Source organism: Tamandua tetradactyla, chromosome 8 (assembly GCF_023851605.1).
Source record: "Tamandua tetradactyla isolate mTamTet1 chromosome 8, mTamTet1.pri, whole genome shotgun sequence".
Taxonomy (NCBI): Eukaryota; Metazoa; Chordata; class Mammalia; order Pilosa; family Myrmecophagidae; genus Tamandua; species Tamandua tetradactyla.
In genome coordinates, this window is record NC_135334.1 from 10,545,339 (window position 1) to 10,566,356 (window position 21,018).

The following is a 21,018-nucleotide window of genomic DNA, read 5'->3' on the forward strand; positions in this document are numbered from 1 at the left end:
TGAATCTATAAATCAATTTCAGAAGAAATTACATCTTAACTATATTTAGTCTTTCAATTCATGAACACAGTATAACCTTCCATTTATTTAGGTCTTCCATGATTTATTTTAGCAAATAAACCAAGCATTCACCATATAGAGGATATTCTTATGGTATCTACAGAGTAAGTTTTCTCATGCTTTCTAAAGGCAAAATGATAAGTGAAGTCTTTAATGAAAAGGTCCTATTCATAGGGTCACTCTCCACTGTGAATTCTATCATGTTGTCTTGGGGAAGAACATCAAGCAAAGACTTTCCCACAAAGGTGGCATTCATATGGCTTCTCTCCAGTGTGAGCTCTCTCATGTTGACTTAGCGAAGAACAATAAGTGAAGGATTGGATTTTCCACATCGATGGCATTCAAATGGCTTCCATCCAGTGTGAGTTCTCACATCTTGTGTCAGGTAAGAATGGTGAGTGAATCAAGATGTAATGGAGAGGCTGGAGGGAACTGTCTGAAAATGTAGAGCTGTGTTCCAGTAGCCATGTTTCTCGAGAATGACTGAATAATGATATAGCTGTCACAATGTGACTGTGTGACTGTGAAAACCTTGGGTCTGATGCTCCTTTTTTCTACCTTGTCAAAAAATGAATAGAACATATGGAATAAAAATAAATAATAGGGGGAACAAATGTTAAAATAAATTTAGTTTGAAATGCTAGTGATAAATGAAAGTGAGGGGTAAGGGGTATGGTATGTATAATCTTTTTTTTTTCTGTTTTCTTTTTATTTCTTTTTCTGAATTGATGCAAATGTTCTAAGAAATGATGAATATGCAACTATGTGATGATATTGAGAATTACTGAATATATATGTAGAACAGAAAAAAAAAAAGAATGGTGAGTGAAGGCTTTCCCATATAGATGGCATTCATTTGGTTTCTCTCCAGTGGAGATTTCTCATGTTGTCTCAGGTTAGAAAGCTGAGTGAAGGCTTTCCCACATATATGGCATTCACAGGGTTTCTCTCCAGTAGTATTCCTCTCATGTTGTTTAAACATAGAATAACATAAGAAGGCCTTCCCACATATGTGGCATTTTAATCTTTTCTCTCTAGAGTGAGTTCTCTCATGTTGTCTCCTGGAAGAATGCAGAGCAAAGGCTTTTTACATAAACAAGATTCATATGGTTTCTTTCCAGTGTCAGATTCATTGTAATGTGTAAGGCCAGACCTTTGGATAAAGCATTTACCAATCAGATGACATTCAAAAAACAAAAGCATATCTGCTTAACAGATGACTGGTCACTGAGAGTTTTTCCAATGAAATTCCCGTGGCATGGTTTCTTCACACTGGGCATTAATACCTGTTGAGTCATTCCGGATGTGTGAGGAAAATCTTCTGGCATTTCACTACATATAATGCCATTCTTTTTATTTTTTTTAACTTTTTTTATTAATTAAAAAAATTAATAAACAAAACATTAAGATATCATTCCATTCTACATATAAATCAGTAATTCTTAATATCATCACATAGTTGCATATTCATCATTTCTTAGAACATTTGCATCGATTTAGAAAAAGAAATAAAAAGACAACAGAGGGCGGGCCGCGGTGGCTCAGCGGGCAAGAGTGCTTGCCTGCCGTGCCGGAGGACCCCGGTTCGATTCCCGGCCCCAGCCCATGTAAAAAACAAACAAACAAACAAAATATAATAAAACAAGAAAATGTTTAAAAATGTTTCCCTTTCTTCCTCCCTTCCTTCCTTCCATCCTTCCTTCCTTCTCTGTCTTTCCTTCCCTTCCTCCCTCTCTCTTAAAAAAAAAAAAAAAAAAAAAAAAGACAACAGAAAAAGAAATAAAACGATAATAGAGGAAAAAAAGATTATACATACCATACCCCTTACCCCTCGCTTTCATTTACCAGTAGCATTTCAAACTAAATTTATTTTAACATTTGTTCCCCCCTATTATTTATTTTTATTCCATATGTTCTACTCTTCTGTTGATATAGTAACTAAAATGAGCATCAGACACAAGGTTTTCATATTCACAGTCTCATTGTGAAAGCTATATCATTGTTCAATCATCATCAAGAAACATGATATAATGCCATTCTTTTTAATATGGAGATTCTGCCTCTGAATCCCAGGATTAGAAAAATCCAATTCCTTCTCTGCACAATTCCTCTCCTTGCTCCAAGTGGGAAAGTACAACTGATATGAAGACTGGATGTCTCACTGAGACCAGATGACTGATATTCTCCAGCATCACATCTCTGAATAGCTTTGTCTGGCCTGAGTCTAGGAGGGCCCACTTTCTGGTTTGAAGTCTATAATTACATCTTTCAAGTTCATTAACTCCAGTGGCTGCACTGTCAATAGCTCAGCTAACAACTGTCTTCCTCTGGGTTTTCATTCACAACCAGATAAGCAAATCTACTGTGTCCAAATTATTCCCATTGAGGGGTATGTTGTGAAATGAGGTACACCCAAGCCTTGTTCTCCACATACCCTTGATTCCAGAAAGGCCCATGTGTCCAGAACACCTCGGTCAGCTGGGTAGTCATATGGCTGGCATTTGCTGGACCCTTGCTCCCTCTATTCCTATAGGGATTCCTTACTTTGCTTCTCCATGGCCGACTTTCATGTCTTGGTTTCCCTTGGCTCTCTCTAGGTTCTGGCTTGCTTAAGAACTTTTGGCAATATCTGCTGGGCTCTAAGAATCTGCAAACCTCACTGTCTCTATTCTCTAGGTGCCAAGTATCTATGTTAGCTCTGCTCTGAGTTTTCTGTCAGTTTGCTATTTCTATAGGCTCTCTCTCTGTTGGGGCTGAGGTTTCTGTCATATCTGGCCTGCCCATTTATAATTGGGGTGTTTGTCTCATTGTTAAGTTGAAGGATTTCATTATATATTCTGGATGTTTAACCTTTATTATATAAGTGGTTTCCAAATATTTTCTCCTATAGTGTAGGCTGTCATTTTACTTTCATGATAAAGCCCTTGGAGATGCAAAAATTTTAATATTGATAAGGTCCCATTTATTTTTTCTGTTGCTGTGCCTTTGGGTGAAAAGTCTAAAAAAACCATTGCCTAGTCAAAGGTACAGAAGATATTATTCTATGTTTTCTTCTAGTAATTTGAAAGCTCTCTCTCTTTTATGTTTAGATCTTCAATCAATTTTGAGTTGATTTTTTCTGTAGGGTTGTGAGGTAGCGGTTCTCCTGCCTTTTTTTTTTTTTTTGCAAATGGAGATCCAGTTTTCTCAGCACCATTTGTTGAAAAAAACATTCAGTCTCAATTCAGTGGTCTTTACCACTTGTCAAAAATCAGTTGGTTTTAAATATGAGGGTCAATTTCTGAGTCCTAAATTTGGTTCTGTTGGTCTATATGTCTGTCCTTGTGCTAGTACCACACTGTTTTGATTACTGTGGCTTCTGAGTCTAAGTTACATTTTTAAAAAAATTTATTTATTTATTTACATGGGCAGGCACCAGGAAACGAATCTGGGTCTCCGGCATGGCAGGCGAGAACTCTGCCTGCTGAGCCATCATGGCCCGGCCCTAAGTTACATTTTGATTAAGACATGTTCATTGCTTTCTTTTCCAAAACAGTTGTATTCACACACCATACAATCCATCCAAAGTGTACACGCAATGGCTCGCAGTATAATCACAGAACTGTACTTTCACTGCCACCATCAATTTTATAATACTGTCATAGCTCCAAATAAAAACTCCCATGTCCCTTATGTCTCCTATAACTGTAACCAAGAAATTAGGATTTAAGGATGATTCTGATTACTGAATCACTATATAGATATTCCTTTTTGCTTTGTATACTGGAGTATTCAGAAGGGAATACCTGAAACCCCTAAACTATAACTCAGCTGCCCTGATACCTGAAATTACTGTAAAAGCCCTTATCCTGTGTCTCTGTGACTGTAAGAGCTGTTACTCCCTTTACCTGGTAATTTTCTTATAGGTAAAATGCCCTAAAACGAATGAAGAAATTTAAAGTCAGCCATTAACTAGTTTCAGCCTTAGACATTTATAAACTGTATCAGCTAGACTCTGCTAATAAAAGATGACTTCTCTCCCTACCTTTCGGCTTACACCGTTAGCACTGAAGTGACAGCTCTGCCTCCCCTTCTTTCAGGTTGTGCTCTCCTACTGAAATGATAATGATAACACTGTCTACTTAGAACTTGTTATCTGAAATTGTAATGACCTCGTCTTCCCTTGCTAAAATCCTTAAAAAGCTTGAACCCCCTAAACTCAGGGAGAGAGATTTTGGACCACTAGGTCATCTGCTCTATGCCTAGTAATAAACTTTTTCTCTCTTTGAAACCCTGGGGTCTCAAGAATTGATTATTGAGTGCATCGGGCAAAAGAATCCACAGCCTTTGTCCGGTAACATTATTGACACTATAGCATGCTGTGGTACCTTTGTTACAAATGATGGAAGAAAATTGAGATATTACTGTTAACTGTAGTCTTTAGTTTACATTAGGTGTATTTTTTCCCCCACATACTACCCTATTATTAACATATATTTGTTCTAATCCATGGAAGAATCTTTTTATATTTGTATATTAAACACCTTCATCATCCATAACAGGGTTCACTATATTATACAGTCCTTTGTTTCATCTTCTAGCTTTCCTTCTGGTGATATACAAACCCTAAACCTCCCCTCTGAACCACAATCACACACACAATTCAGTGCTGTGATTCACACACTCAATAATGTGCTACCACCCCCCTCTGTCCATCTCCAAACATTTACAATCAATCTAATTAAAAAATTCTACACAAATTAAGCATCAGTTCCCCATTCCCCATTCTCTATTCTCATTTCATCTTTTGATAATATATATTTTAGATATTAACTCCATAAGTTTGCTTATTATAGTTACTTCATATTAGTTTCATATTAGTGAGATCATGCCATATTTGTCCCTTTGTGTCTGCCTTCAAGGTTCATCATTACTGTAGAATGCACCAGAATTTCATTTTTCCTTACAATGGAATAACACTGTGTTTTAATATACATAATACATTCCATTGTATGTATTTAACACATTTTGTTTAACCATTCACTCATTGATGGACACTTGCATTATTTCCATCTTCTGGCAATTACGAATAATGCCACTATGAACATTAGTATCCAAATGTCTGTTCGCAACCATGCTTTCAGTTCTTCTGAGTATATTCCTAGTAGTACTGCCAGATAATATGGCAGTTCTATACTAAGCTTCTAGAGGAACTGCCAAACTGTCTTCCACAGCAGCTGTACCATTCTACATTGCCCCCAGCAGTAAATAAGTGCTATTTCTCCACATCCTCTCCAACACTTGCAATTTTCTGTTTTTGTTTGTTTGTTTCCCAATAGTGGCCATTCTAGTAGGTGGGAAATGATAGCTCCTTTGGTTTTGATTTGTATTTCCCTAAAAGCTGTGAAGTGAGCACCTTTTCATATGTTTTTTAACCACTTGTATATCCTCTTTGGAAAAATGTCTATTCTTATCTTTGGCCATTTTTAATTGGTTTGTTTGTCTTTTTGCTATTAAGTTGTAGGATTTCTTGATATAGTCTGGGTATTAAATATTTATCAGATATTTTCTTTCCAAATACTTTCTCCCATTAAGTAGGCTACCTTTTCACCTTTTTGACAAAATTCTTTGAAGCTCAAAAGCATTCCATTATGAGGAGGTTCCATTTGCCCAATTTTTCTATCATTGCTTGTGTTTTAGATATAAGGTCTAAGAAGCCACTGCTCACCACAAAATCTTGAAGGTGCTTCCTTACATGTTCTTCTACAAGTTTTATGGTCCTAGCTCTTCTATTTAGGCTTTTGATCCACTTTAGGTTTTTAATTCTTATATAAGGTGTGAGCTAATAAATGAACTCAGCAAAGTGGCAAGATAAAAGGTCAGCAACTTTTTATTTTTTTGGATATGGATACCCAGTACTCCCTGCACCATTTGTTGAAGAGTGTTCTGTCCCAGTTGAGTGGACCTGGCAGCCTTATCAAAAATCAATTAACCATAGACATAAGGGTGTATTTTTGAACTCTCAATTCAATTCCATTGATTGATATCTACCTTCATGCCAGAACCCATGCTGTTCTGACCACTGTGGCTTTGTAATACGCTTTAAAGTTAGGAATTTTAAGTCCTCCAACTTTGTTCTTCTTTTTCAAGATATTTTGACTACTTGGGTCCCCTTACCCTTCCAAATAATTTGACAGTTGGCTTTTCCAATTCTGCAAAGTAAGCTGTTGGAATTTTGCTTGGGATTGCTTTGAATCTACAATCAACTAGGTAGAATTGACATCTTAACAATATTTAGACTTCCAATCCATGAACATGGAAGGTCCTTCCATTTATTTAAGTCTTCTTTGACTACTTTTAGCAATATTTTGTAGTTTTCTGAATACAGGCCTTTACATCCTTGGTTAAGTTTATTCGTAGATATTTGATTATCTTAATTGCAATTGTAAATGGATTTTTTTCTTGATTTCCTTCACAGATTGTTCATTATGAGTGTGCAGAAACATTACTGATTTTAGTTTACTAATCTCTTCTCTTGCCACATTGGTGAACCCATTTACTAGCTCTAGTAACTCTGCAGTAGATTTTTCAGTATTTTCTAAATACAGGGCCATGTTGTCTGCAAATAATGAAACTTTACTTCCTTCTTTCCAATTTGTATGCTTTTAATTTCTTTTTCTTGCTTAACTTCTCTAGCCTGAACTTTTAACACAATAGTGAATTAACTGGTGACAGTGGGGCATCTTTGTCTTGTTCTCAATCTTAGAGGGAAAGATTTCAGTCTCTCACCACTGAGTATGTCAACTGTGGGTTTTTCATACGTGCTCTCTATCATGCTGAAGAAGTATCCTACTACTTCTAGCTTTCAAAGTGTTTTTATAAAGAGATAATGCTGAATTTTGTCAAATGTCTTTTCTGCATTATCAAGATGTTCATTATGTTCTCTGATTTGTTAACATGGTGCATTACATTGATTGGTTTTCTGGGTGAATCACCATTGCCTACCTGAAATCTACTTGATCATGGTGTATAATTCTTTTAATGTGCTATTGGATTAGATCTGCAGGTATTCTGTTGAAGATTTTTGCATTTATATTCATTAGAAAGATTGGATTGTAATTTTCCTTTCTTGTAGTATGTTTATCTGGCTTTGGTATTTATTAGTGATGGTGGCTCATAGAATAAGTTAAGCAGAGTTCCCTCCTCTTCAATTTTTTGGAAGAGTTTGAGCAGGACTGGTATTAATTCTTGTTGGAATGATGAGTAGAATTCCTTTGTGATGCCATCTGGTCCTGGGCTTTTCTTTCCTGGGAGTTTTTAATGACTTATTGAATCTCTACTTGTTATTGATCTCCTGAGGGTTTTCTAGTTCTTCTCAAGTCAGTTTATACTGTTCATGAGTTTCTAGGAAAGTGTCCATTTCATCTAAGTGGTCTAGTTTGTTGGCATATAGTTTCTTATAGTATTCTGTAATGATCTTTTTTTTATTTCTGTGGGGATAGTAGTAATGTCCCCCCCTCTCATTTCTGATTTTATTTAACTATCTTGTCTCTCTTCTTTTGTCAATCTAGCTAAGGGTTTACCAATTTTATTGATCTTCTCACAGAATCAAATTCTGGTTTTATTCTATTGTTAATTTTCCTCCCTGATTCACTGCATTGATTCACTGCATTCCATAAGTTTTGATATGTTGTGTCCTCATTTTCACTCATCTCAATATATTTACTGATTTCTCCTGCAATTTCTTCTTTGACCCATTGATTGTTTAAGGGTGTGTTGTTTAACCTCCATATAGTTATGAATTTTCTAGTCTCCACCTGTTACTGATTTCCAGCTTCATTTCATTATGATCAAAGACGTGGTTTGTATAATTTTAATCTTTTAATAATTCCTGACACCTGTTTTGTGACTGAACATGTGTCGTCTATCCTCGAGAATGATCCATGAGCACTTGAGAAGAATGTATATCCTGCTGTTTGGGGGTATAATGTTCCATAAATGTTATTTAGGTCTACTCCATTTATTACATTATTTAGATTCTCTTGCTTCCTTATTGATCTTCTGTTTAGATGCTCTATCTATTGATTGAGAGTGCTATATTGAAGTCTCTACATATTATTGTAGAGATGCCTACTTTTCCCTTCAGTTTTGCTAGTGTTTTCCTCATGTATTCTTGGGTACCCTGGTTAAATGCATAGATAGTTATGATTATTATTTCTTCTTGGTGAATTGCCCCTTTTGTTAATATGTAATGTCCTTGTCTCGTAACACTTTTGCATCTAACATCCATTTTCTCAGTATTAATATAACTACCCCAGCTTTTTTTTTTTTAATTGCTTACTTGGAATATCTTTTTTCATCCTTTCACTTTCAACCTATTTGCATCTGTTCTAGTTTGCTAGCTGCCAGAATGCAACACAGCAGAGACAGATTGGCTTTTAATAAAAGGGGATTTGTTTCATTAGTTCTTCAGAGGAAAGGCAGCTAACTTTCAACTGAGGTTCTTTCGTACGTGGGAAGGCACAGGATGATCTCTGCTGGCCTTCTCTTCAGGCCTCTGGGTTCCAACAACTTTCCCTGGGGTGATCTCTTTCTGCATCTCCAAAGGCCCGGGCTCCAAACATCATTCATTGCACCAGGCATGCCTCCTAGCTGACTGCAGATGTAATGAGCAACAGGTGAAGTTCATGTACCATTGGCTCATGTCCACAGCAAAAGAATTAGGTACCTTCACCTGGCCAAGTTGACAACTGAATCTAACTACCACAGTATCTTTGGGTCTAAAATGAATGTTTTGTAGACAGCATATAAATGAAGCATTATCTCTTTATCCATTCAGCCAATATGTGTCTTTTGATTAGGGAGTTTAATCTATTAACATTCAATGTCATACTGTAAAGAAGTACTTACTTCAACCATTTTGTCCTTTGGTTTTTGCCGTCTTTTAAAATCATTTTAGTTACCCTTACTGATAATCTTCATTTCTACATTCTCCTTCAAGCCTCTCTCTCCTGAGTTTTCAGCCTGCCGAACTCCCTTCAGTATTTCTTGAGGGCTGGTCTGTTGTTAACAAACCCTCTCAGCTTGTTTGTGAATATTTGAAAAACTTTATGTTTGAAGGACAATTTTCCTAGGCAAAGAATTATTGGCTGGCACTTTTTCTCTTTCAGTATCTTTAATACATTACACACTGCTTTCTCATCTCCACTGTTTCTGTTAAGAGATCGAAAGTTAGTCTTACTGGGCGTTCCCTGTATGTAGTGAACTACTTTTCTCTCACTACTTTTAGAATTTTCTCTTTATCTTTAGCAGTTTACAATCTGATTAGTATGTGTATTGGAGTAGGTCTATTCAGATTTATTCTGTTTGGAATAATTGCACTTTTCAGATATGCATATTTATGTCTTTTATAAAAGCTGGGAAGGACTTTGTGCTGTCCTTCAATTCCCTGTAACCTTGTTCAATATTTTTCATTCTTTTTCTCTATCAATTTTTTTTCCGTTTTTTTCTTTATCTTCTGTCCGTTCAATTTTGGATGCTCCATCACCTACCTCGACGATCCTTTCTTTCTTCTGCCTATTCAAATATATTGTATGACTTGCTTGTTTTTAATCTCATCCATTATGCCTTTCATTCCCTTATGAGCTATTATTTTTCTTTTTATACTTTCAAATTATTCTTTATGTTTATTCAATGTCTTCTCAATATCCTTTATCTCTTTAGCCACATTTTCCTTCATCTCCTTGAACTGACTTAGGAGATTGTTTGAACATCTTTGATTAGCTGTTCCAAATTCTGAAACTCCTCTGATTTTTAATTTATTCCTTTGGTGGGCCATATCTTCCTGTTTCTTAGTAGAGCTTGTAACTTTTTGCTGATATTTTGGTGTCTGATTATCTCAATGGGTTTATTCTGAAGCTCAGATTCTTTCTCTCGCCTAGGGTTCTGTTGTTGATTGAGTTTGTGTTAAGGGTCTTTTTTCGCAATTGGTTTGTCAGCATTTCCCAGTCAAAACAGGGCCAGTTACCTACACAGGGTAAAAGTCCCTGGGAAGAGGAGGAGCAGGAAAGACTCCAAAAAAACTTTTTTTTTCCTTCAGCTTCCCAAGGATGTGCTTGATGGCCTACCCAGCAGATGGCATTCTTCACTAAACTCCTTTTTGATGTTCCCTTGAGAAGTGTGTTTTCCTGACCTCCCTAGTAGATGGCACTCTTTGGCAACCTAGTCCTCTCAGCCTTATGAAACAAGGCTATTTTCAGTCCTTTCCCAGCTCCACCTCTGATGTGGTAAAGACAATGGCACAGTAGTGCCTAACCAGGATGAGCTGTAACTGTGGAATCCAGCAGTCTAAATTCACCAGCCAATAACTGGATCAGTTCTGGGCTATACGTTCCCCTCTGTACTTGAGGAAGAGGACTTCTGTGGCTGTCCCAGTCCACAGCAGCCTGCCAGGCAGGGATCAGATTACCTGACACTGTCTGCCTCAAGGGTGGGGATAGGCGCCAGGAGCTGTGGTCAGAAAGACTCACAGTTTTTCACTGCTGTTTCTCAGTCTTTTGTCCTGCACTTCCCTGAGCACTGCACAGAACACCCCCAGACTCCAGAGCCCCAAGTAGCTGATTCAGACAGTTTCTGTCTGTTCACTTGTTTTGGGGAGAGGAGCAAGCCCAGAAGCTCCCTCTCTATTCCAGCATTTTCCAAGTGTACACTGTTTTCTAAGACATAATGCTATCGTATACTTAATATACTACAGTTTAGTGTAAACATAACTTTTATATGCACTGAGAAACCAAAACATTTATGTGTCTTGCTTTATTGTAACATTCACTTTATTACGGTGGACTGGAACTGAATGCACAATATCTCCAAGATATCCCTAAATTCACTCAAGCCATCAAATGAATTTAAGAGTATAATAAAGACATTTTTGAATGTCTCCAAACACTTTTCTGACAGGCACTTATTAAGGAAGCTAAGTTATATAGGATGTTGTTTCAGAAAAATAAAAAAGTACACCAAAAAGAAAGTCATGAGATCCAGGAAATGGAGGAGCCAATATAGGAAAGATGTGAAGATAATTCTCAAGATGATAGTAAAGGGAAATGGCCTGTCCAGAATGGAGTACAGGCCAGGGGGAATAAATCCATGAAACAAATCAAACCCGTAAATGACTGATGCATTTTAGCATATCTAGATTTACTCCTTTATCATAGAGTTTGAGGCTAAATTGATAGGTACACAGAAAACAAAACCAAAAAACTATGATCTTTAAAAACATGGAGGAAAAAAACTGGACAAGACAGGAGATGTAATTATAGCACATTAATTAATATGTCTCAGGTGGGAATAATATTTATACAGTCCTAATGTAAATATTAAAAGCGGATTTAATAAAAAATTGTGTGATGAGTATGGGTGTGTGTATGGGGGTGATGATATGGGGGTATTCATGAGAGCAAGCTTAATCCTTATCGTTCACATTAAGAAATAAAAAACCCCTAAAATCTGAAAATACAGAAACATACATATAATATTTAGAAATGTAGATTTAAATATTAGAAGAAACAGAAATAGTGAAAGTAACTGTCTCTGAGGAGAAGAGGGGCATTAAGAGCTTTGAGGTACCGACTTTAAAATTATGAGCATGTATTACCTCGAAAAAAACTAAATTACAAAAAAAACCCCACAAAAACTCCACTAACTTACAACCAAAATAAAAACAACTTGAATTTTTAAACGAAGGCCAATTAGTGAAAACAACTGGAATACAGGGTAAGTTATTTTCCTTTATACAACATCACTGGATTCCCTCCCCTCGTTTACCTGGGCTTTTTGGTGGGTGGTGCGCCATCACTGAAGAATCCAAAAATTTTTTCTATATCAGAGGCCTGGCTCCCTGTAGAAGCCATCCAGTTTCTAAAACAGATTAAACACCATGAACCATGATTAGATCTGTAATTTATATCATTCAAATTAGCATGTATAGTAAATATCAGGGTTTTTTTTAAACAGTTTTATTCACACATTGTGTTGGTTTGAAAGGAAGCATGCCCCCTAAGAAAAGCCATGTTTTAATATAAATCCCATTTCATAAAGGTAGAATAATCTCTATTCAATACTGTATGTTTGAAACTGTAATGAGATCATCTCCCTGGATGATGTGATTTAGTTAAGAATGGTTGTTAAACTGGATTAGGGGATGACATGTCTCCACCCATTTGAGTGGGTCTTGATTAGTTTCTGAAGTCCTATAAAAGAGGAAACATTTTGGAGAATGAGAGATTCAGAGAGAGCAACACTACGAAGCAGAGAGTCCACAAGCCAGCGACCTTTGGAGATGAAGAAGGAAAATACCTCCCAGGGCGCTTCATGAAACAGGAAGCCAGGAGCGAAAGCTAGCAGATGATGCCTTGCTCACCATGTGCCCTTCCAGCTGAGAGAGAAACCATGACTGTGTTCACCATGTGCCTTCTCGGATGAGAGAGAGAGACCCTGAACTTCATTGGCCTTCTTGAACCAAGGTATCTTTCCCTGGATGCCTCAGATTGGACATTTCTATAGACTTGTTTTAACTGGACATTTTCTCCGCCTTAGAACTGTAACTTAGCAACTCATTAAATTCCCCTTGTTAAAAGCCATTCCGTTTCTGGTATATTGCATTCCGGCAGCTAGCAAACTAGAACACACATCATATAATCCATCCTAAGTGTACAATCGATGGTGCCTGGTATAATCACATCATTATGCCTTCACCACCAGAATCTACATCAGAACATTCCTATTTCTGCTGAAAAGAAAGAAAAAAAAATCCAAAAAACCTCCCTTATATCCCTCTATTGACATTTTGCTTTGGCATAGCGCCCTGTAAGCATCAGTTTTAAAAAACTGTACACCCTAAAGGTGTTCTGGATTTTTTAATGAAGGCCAATATTAATTGTTTAATCAATATCGCTTAACAAAAATTTACTAGTTAATCAGAGTTCCAACAAAAATTTACTAATTAATCAGAGTTCCAAATTTAAGGAATCAAATTCAATTCATCTAAATTAAGTAATCTTTGAAATGACAGGACTTCAATGTTCCATACTGACATCTTGCTCTGGAATGACCCAAAAAAGCAACTAATATCAATTATTAGAAATTACTTTGTGGAGCTTAAGAAGCACCTGCAATTCTCTCCTATGAGGCAGGCTTGAGGAGGACTAAAGGGAGAAAAACAACCCATGGATAAGTGTGTCGATAGCCCCCAAGCATCCACTTGTTATCACCTGAAGAAACAAATGAGTCAAAAACAGAATAATCAGTACTAATTTGTTTATTGCTGCTGGGCAACTATACCTTCACAGGCAATGGGGCATGTCTTTCCAACTAAGCACAGGGAACTTTAAAATCAGTACACAGTGTTAAAAGCTAAAGGAATTAGCAACTGAAGCTGTATGGAAAAATGATCAATTATCCCATCAATTAGGTCATGGGACAACTAGCAAAAGTAAGAGCATTACCACAGATTAGAACAGGAACTACAAAGAGAATATTTAATTCCTCAAAATTTCAGTCAATTTGCTAAATCTAAGGATTATTAATTCAAAACACCAGTGATATTTTAAACGTATGTATCTGTGTGTATATCAGAATTTTGAGTGTTATTATTACATTTTCAATATTTAAAAAGAATTGAATTACTATTATTGGAAGTTTATTCTTCATTAGGAAGCTTTTTTTCTGTATTAAAACTTTTTAAAGTTTGCTGAATTATTTTTCCTGGTAAAAAGAAAGCTCAGTTCCTCACCCCATTTTCCATCACACATCACAGAATACTTCCTTAGGATCATAATCATCAGGAAAACAGGAATCACGAAAATCACATAACTGAGTTAGGGAGAAGTCCACATTTTCAGTCAAATCTCTGATTCTATTGGTGAGAAAGCTGTCACTCAGAGAAGACAGCTGAATCATTTAACTCTCAATAAAAAATAGTTTTAAAAAGGCACAACGCAAAACTATTAAAAACAGACTTACATTCTAGAAAGCAGATTTATATGAAATAATTCTGTGCAACGCTTGCTTCATAACTAGTGTGTGCTGACGATTTAATAATGAAAGACAACTAAATTCAAGTAAAGTAAATGAAATCAACTTTTTCTGATGACAATCACTATCTGTTATGTACCTCTCATCATCATTAATCCACCACGAGAATCCTAGGTTTGTCTTAACTACCTTCTCCTGGAAAATAAAGAGGGACATTTTTGCTAGTTCTGACAGATGGTCAATTTCATGATGTCTACACCTGAATACTAAGCTTTTTGACCTTTTTCCCTTTAGAGAGCCAAATGCCCTGAAGATCCATTCCATCTATTGTAATTTAAGAAAATTAAATATGGCCAAGAGCTCCAAACAAGTCATCACTATGATGTTTAGTGTTCTCCTTTTCAGAAACTGAGTAAGAAGTAATTTTGTATGACCATGTTACATTTAGTCATATAGTCATCCTGTTCTCTAACAGGATGTATTAGTTTCCTACAGCTGCTATAGCAATGCACCATAAACTGGATGGCTGAAAACAACAGAAATGCATTCTCTCACAGTTCTGCAGGCTAGAAGTGTGAAATGTGAAATCAAGGTGTCTGCAGGGCCATGCTCTCTCTGAAGGCTCTATGGGACATTTCTTCCTTGCCTTGCCCTCTTCCTAGCTTCTCACGATTGCTGGCAATCCTGGTGATTCTGAGTGTGCAGTAGCACAACTCCAAAATCTACCTCCCTCTTTACACAGTCTTCTTCCCTCTGGGTAAGTCCTCTGTGTCTTCAAATATCTCTCTTAATAAGGGCACCAGTCATCAAATTTAGGGCCCACCCTAATCTAGTATGACCTCTTTTTTTTTTTTATCTTTATTGAGAAATCTTCGCATACATACAGTCCGTACATGGTGTGCAAAAAAAAATGGCCCACAACGTCAGCACATAGTTGTGTATTCATCATCATGATCATTTTTTAGAACATACGCATCTCTCCAGAAAAAGAAACAAAAAGAAAAAAGAAAAAACTTATATATCCCCTATACCTTACCCCTGCATCTCAATGATCACTAGTATTTCCGTCTACCCAATTTCTTTTACCCTTTGTCCTCCCTATTATTTATTTTTTTTAATCCATATTTTTTTACTCATATGTCCATACCCTGGATAAAGGAGCATCAGATAAAGGGTTTTCACAATCACACAATTACATTGTAAATGTTATATCTTTATACAATTGTCTTCAAGAATCATGCTACTGGACATAGCTCAACAGTTTCAGGTAATTCTCTCCAGCCACCCCAATACACAATAAACAAAAAAGACATATCTATATAATGCATAAGAATAACCTCCAGAACAACCTCTCAACTCTGTTTGAAACAAAGCCACTTTATTTTGTCTCATTTCTCTCTTTCCCCTTTTGATAAAGAAGGCTTTCTCAATTCCTTGATGCTGGTCTCAGCTCAAGATTTCTGTCCCACATTGCCAGGGAAATTTACACCCCTGGGAGTCATGCCCCACACAGCAGGGAGGGCAGTGAGTTCCATCTAATGAGTTGGCTTAGAGAAAGAGGCCACATCTGAGCAATAGAGATTCTCTGGGGGTGACTCTTAGGCATAATTTTAAGTAGGCTTAGCCTATCCTTTGCAAGAATAAGGTTCATAGGGGTGAACTCCAAGATCGAGGGCTCAGCCTATTGATTTGGTTGTACCCACCGTTTGCAAAAATATCAGAAATTATTTATATAGGAAAGTTGAGTATTTTCTCCTTTCTCCCTGTAAGAATCAAACTAAGTTTAGCTTTCACAAAAGATGATGTCGGGTAGGGTAATAGAGGGCCTCTGATGCAAGCTTAGAAATGGGGCCAAATCCTTAACAGCCAGGGTCATTAAAAATGTAAAACATAAACAAAGGGGAACCTTCGGTGGGAACTTGAAATCAGTTAGATTACCGGGATAGGCTATAACCTCTGGAGTATCCAATCAGCAGAAAAACAGGAGGGACTCGAGAGTTAGATAAATATTGCTGCTTTTAGTTACTCAGCGTGATAACCACCATTTTTGGGGTAGGTGCCCACTCTTGAAAGATCATGAATAAATTCTTTATTTCTCCACAATCGGGTGAGCGCTTATTATTTTTCAAGTACAGGGTTCTTTCTAACATCCCCATCCCCCCAGGGGGACTTTGCAAATACTTCTTTAATCACTGTCCAAATTATTCTGGGATATATCGGGGTATCAAAGTAACCTGGAAAACCAACAATGTCTCATGCCCTATTCAAGATTCCATGTACTTATAATGTTCAAATAAACTGGACCACACAAGTCAAATTAGAAAATGCACTACCCAAAATATAAATATTGCATTAAATAAATATCTCTCCTTTTAGTCTCACACAGAAGTTGAAGTTTTAAAATATGGACAATATCATCTTTTACCTTGTATTCTGACATACCTTAGTAGCACAACCTCATCTTAACTTGATTACATATGCAAAAAGCCTGTTTCCTAATAAAGTTGCCTTCACAGGTACCAGGGTCAGGATTTCAACATTCCTTTTTTTGGGGGGGGGGGTAGGGGGGGTGGCAGGAGATCCACAATTTAGTCCCCAACACAGGATAACATATTTTCTTCTGTCTAAAGAAGGCCCACACAGAATGTTCATAATCTCACATGGATACCCCTCTAAGCATATACTGTATCATACTGTATTCCTTTTGGAGTACTGTTTTGAGAAAAGAAGTCTGTTTTAGAATTTAACCTAAGTATCCAGTTATTGTTAAAGAGCTACAAAGCTAATTTTGGAAATCTTACGTGGAATTCCTAGTATGCAGCAACATATATTTATTTCTTTACCTTATCACTGTTTGAAGTTTCATTTTAGTGGGAGCAGAAGTGGAAAATGTCTTTCTGCCACAAGAAAACAAAGGTCATTATCTGGGGCAGTGCCTTTGTTACTCCTATATTACTCCTAAGCCACTGAGAAATCCCTCAAGGCCAACACTGTGAGGGAAAATGAAAAGCAGATACTTGGTAAATGTTGGGAAAGGTATCAGCAATCTCACTAATAAATTTTTAAGGTCTCACTCTTTGTATAAGATAATACACTTATTCTTTGAAACTTGTCAGCTTGGCAGGAATTAGAGTGTTTTTATCTGATGGAGACGAAAGAGGGAAAATCATGGCGGGGGTTTTGAGAAAAATCCATTAAGAAACACAGAAATGGATCAAGAGAAAAGGGACTGGTTATCTGGATGAAATTAAGTATACACAAACTAGAGAACCTGTGGATTTGAAAACATCAGAGAATCCACCGCAGCTTTTGCTTTCACGGTATCTTACTGTGAGCAAAGATAACAAAATCTGGCTCCTCTCTTCATTTCAGAGGGGGATCTCCCAGCCTGTTTTCCTCATTCTGAGCTATTTGTCTCTCACTGTGCTTCCAGTATAGAGTCCTCAGCTCAAACAATGACATGCCACAAGGAAATTAAGTACTCCTGGGTATACACGCAGAGAGAATAAATCAAGTGAGAAATGAAGTTCTAATGACAGTATTTTTGCCTAGAAATAAAAGATCTACAAATGATTGTAGCTTGAGAAGGTGGTGTAAATCTTGCTTGAAAAGAACCAGTGGTGTTTAAGGCAAGCTTTTTTCCTTCCTATTTATAAAAATAAAGAATGGCTTATTCTCTAACATAAACAGAAGGAGTTAACTTCACTTTTTAAAGAAAAAAGATAGTCTGGGAAGAAATCAAACCTCTCTAATGGTGGCTTTTGGACTTATTCCAACACATCTGGTTTTTAGCAACTATGAGGGGATGGAGATAAGGAAGGAAAAGCTATACAGTGGAAGTTACTACATAAGGACACTCAAGCTTGTTGACAATAAAAATTCAGTAAAATATTTTGCTCTGTAATGTAAACTGCAGCCTTTCCTATACATGCACAAAACAACTTTCTGTTTTCTTTCTTCTAATGCACACAAATTTAGTCAATTCCCATTATTTGCAGTAGCTTTGCTCCAGAAAGTTGCCACAAATACTGAATTAGCAAACACAGAGCCACTGTTTCCAGGGGAAATACAGGGTTAGGTGGCTGTGAGTCTCTGGGCCATTTTCATCAACCCATCAATACAAAGTCTTGTTTTATATACATTTCTGTATAAATACAGCTTATTGAACTTACACTGTTGATCCAACAACAGCAAACGCATGGCCAACAGCACTATAACTGATACTTGGACAAAGCTTATCTAATACAATTATTTTCTCTCTAAGATACATCATAGCCTTCTTGAGCTAAGAACACTAGGCAGCCCTAGGTGTGGGTGCCATCTTAAAACAGCAAAACATCAACAATAAGCACAAAAATGGGAAAAATGTGGCACTAAAGATATCGTGAAAAGGACATTTGATTACAGTATGAGAGCTGAAACAAGAAGGTAGAACAGAGCATCACCTTGTTTGACTTCAGCTGGGAACATATGTGTTGGAGATTCTTGCACTGTGCCTGTAGATGACCATGAAAGCACTGTGAGTATTGACTTTGGGGGTTACAATAAATTTTAGCAAGGAGGTGAATTAGCAAATATGGAATCCATGAACAATGAGGATCAACTGTAGACAGAACTGGTATATATGAAATATGTCTAGGCATGCCAAGATCTGATTCCTTTGTGAACCCCAATCTTGAACTATTTTCTTCTATCGATGGTTAACCTGGTCTGCTCCTACACTTATCCCTAACTTGTATGTATCTGACACCGTTTGACCTACTGATGCCAAGACATATAAAACTCTCATGTCCTAAAAATTTGCTTTAACATAGTCACTGATAAAGAAAATACTGACTGATGCCACTTATTCTTGGCATTTTACCAGCAAACAATGACCCACATCTGTAGGGTTTCTGAAAGACCTTAAGGATTGAGCTGGATAACCCCAAATTACAGAAGGCCCTTTAACTCAAGTCCCCAAATAAGCCACATTAGTATTCCAGAGTCAAACGCTCAGAAGCTGTTTATATCAGTTATTTCAATTATAAAGCTGAAATAACACATCATGTATGGGAAACAAAACTGTTTCCAGAAGGAATAATGGAACATCCCAATTAAAATCTGATTTGACTTAGAAGTTGACAATTCCACCAGCAAATAACAGTAACTTTTTTTTCACTGCTTTTCCCTTCTGTGAAGCTTCTGAAAAGGTTTATTCTGAAAATACTGAAATATTTTCCTAAGGAAGGAGTCTTTAAAAATATGTAATTTAATGAAAATCTTTTCCATGTTTCAAGGATACAATCGCACAAATAATGCCATCATAAATGACATCTTACTTACAAAAAATCAGATTAAATAAACCTTCAGGGGCAAGATTTTATGTTCCAATGAGTCCTTAAAAAATTAAATTCCTATTACTAAAGTAGTGAGGGGGATATTTGGTGATACTCTCAACTGCTTACTCTGAATGGCAGCAAAGTACATACCATGCATTGTGTATGAAAGCCACCATTAAAGAGGACATTTCTCTGGGCTGAAATCTGACCATCTTAAAGAGAGGACTCTTCTGTCATAATAAAAATTAAAATGTTTAGTAAGACTATCCTACCTAATTTTCACCCATTTTTGCTTTCTTGAGGAAATCTGACATTAATACTACTGAGTTTAAATTTTTAAAAACTGAATTTTGAGAACATGAAGGTTGGCAAATTTCATCATTAAAACCCTCAGGTGGAACTGGATGCCAAGCAACTAAGAGAATTCACTGTCAACACCATGTGACACATCTCAAAGGTCCCCATATTGTATGTGTTTCAAACGTCATTATTGGCAAAACCAAGGACAGAAGTATAAGAAAAAAAGTAGATCTGTTTTTACAATTATCTTTAGAGTTCACTAAAAGGAAACTAAACCAAATGTTTTGCCACATTAAAATATATGGGGTGAGCCATGGTGGCTCAGTGGCAGAGTTCTCGCCTGCCATGCTGGAGACCTGGGTTCAATTCCCGGTGCCTGCCTGTGCAAAAGAAAAAATAATAATAACAAAATATAAAATATATGAAAAGAAATCACTCCATTACCAGTTTACCCATTACAAGATTATTTTTGAGCCTGTCCTCCAAGTGCACAATATTTTAAACAGATGTAACTGATTAAAAAAATAACTGAATAGACAGATACCCACCATATGTTCTTAATTATGTTTAAAATCCAGGTAGCAGAAGACCAAATAAAGTAGGACAGAGGGATAAGCTTTTCCGGAGTTAATTTCATTTTTCTTCTTTTAGTTCTGCCATTTGTGGTGTTTTGGAATATATACCCCAGAAAATCATATTCTTAAAACTAATCCATTCTTGTGGGTATAAATATATTTTAAGACCTTCTGATCCAGTTAATTCAATTATGGCATTGTGTAGGATGGGTCTTAATTCTCTTACTGGAGTCCTTTATAAAAGGGATGAACAATTAAAAAAAGAGAGAAAAAGCCACAGAAGCAAGAAGTTGAAATCAACAAAACCTGGAAGGGAAGGGAGAGAACAGCACACACTGCCATGTACCTTGCCACATGACGGAGGGATCCAAAAGAGTTGGCAGCTGGTCTCGGGGAAGAAAGTACAGCCTTGATGATGCTTTGTTGTGGACATTTTTCTCAGTCTCAGATAAGCTTGTAAGCTAATAAATTCCCATCACTGTATCTGCTTTGAACAGCTTAGCAAACTAAAACACCATTCAAAAGCTATTAAGTGTCTACTAAATGCCAGGCCCTTGACTTTCCTACATAGAATGACAATAGAACAGAGGCCAAAATAAGTTGCAAAGTTTCCTTTTAAAGAAAGAGTACAGCCTGCTATTACTATTGCTTTCTTGAGAAGAAAGTGGAATGTTTTGGCTTAGATAGTCAAAGACCCATGCTTCTGAAATTTTGTACAGTGATAATACCTCAGCTTCAATCTCACGGGAAAC

General features: G+C 36.7%; 1 protein-coding gene across 3 annotated transcripts in view; it reads right to left on the minus strand.

The window, feature by feature from the left end:
• The window catches only part of FAM118B (family with sequence similarity 118 member B), a 120,629-nt gene that overhangs the window by 42,617 nt on the left and 56,994 nt on the right, over window positions 1-21,018 (minus strand). For all 3 annotated transcript variants that reach the window (XM_077112499.1, XM_077112500.1, XM_077112498.1), the window contains one exon: window positions 11,863-11,955. In XM_077112499.1, coding sequence (XP_076968614.1) covers window positions 11,863-11,948 — 86 coding nt within the window. In that variant the 5' untranslated portion in view covers window positions 11,949-11,955. The remainder of the gene's footprint in view (window positions 1-11,862; window positions 11,956-21,018) is intronic.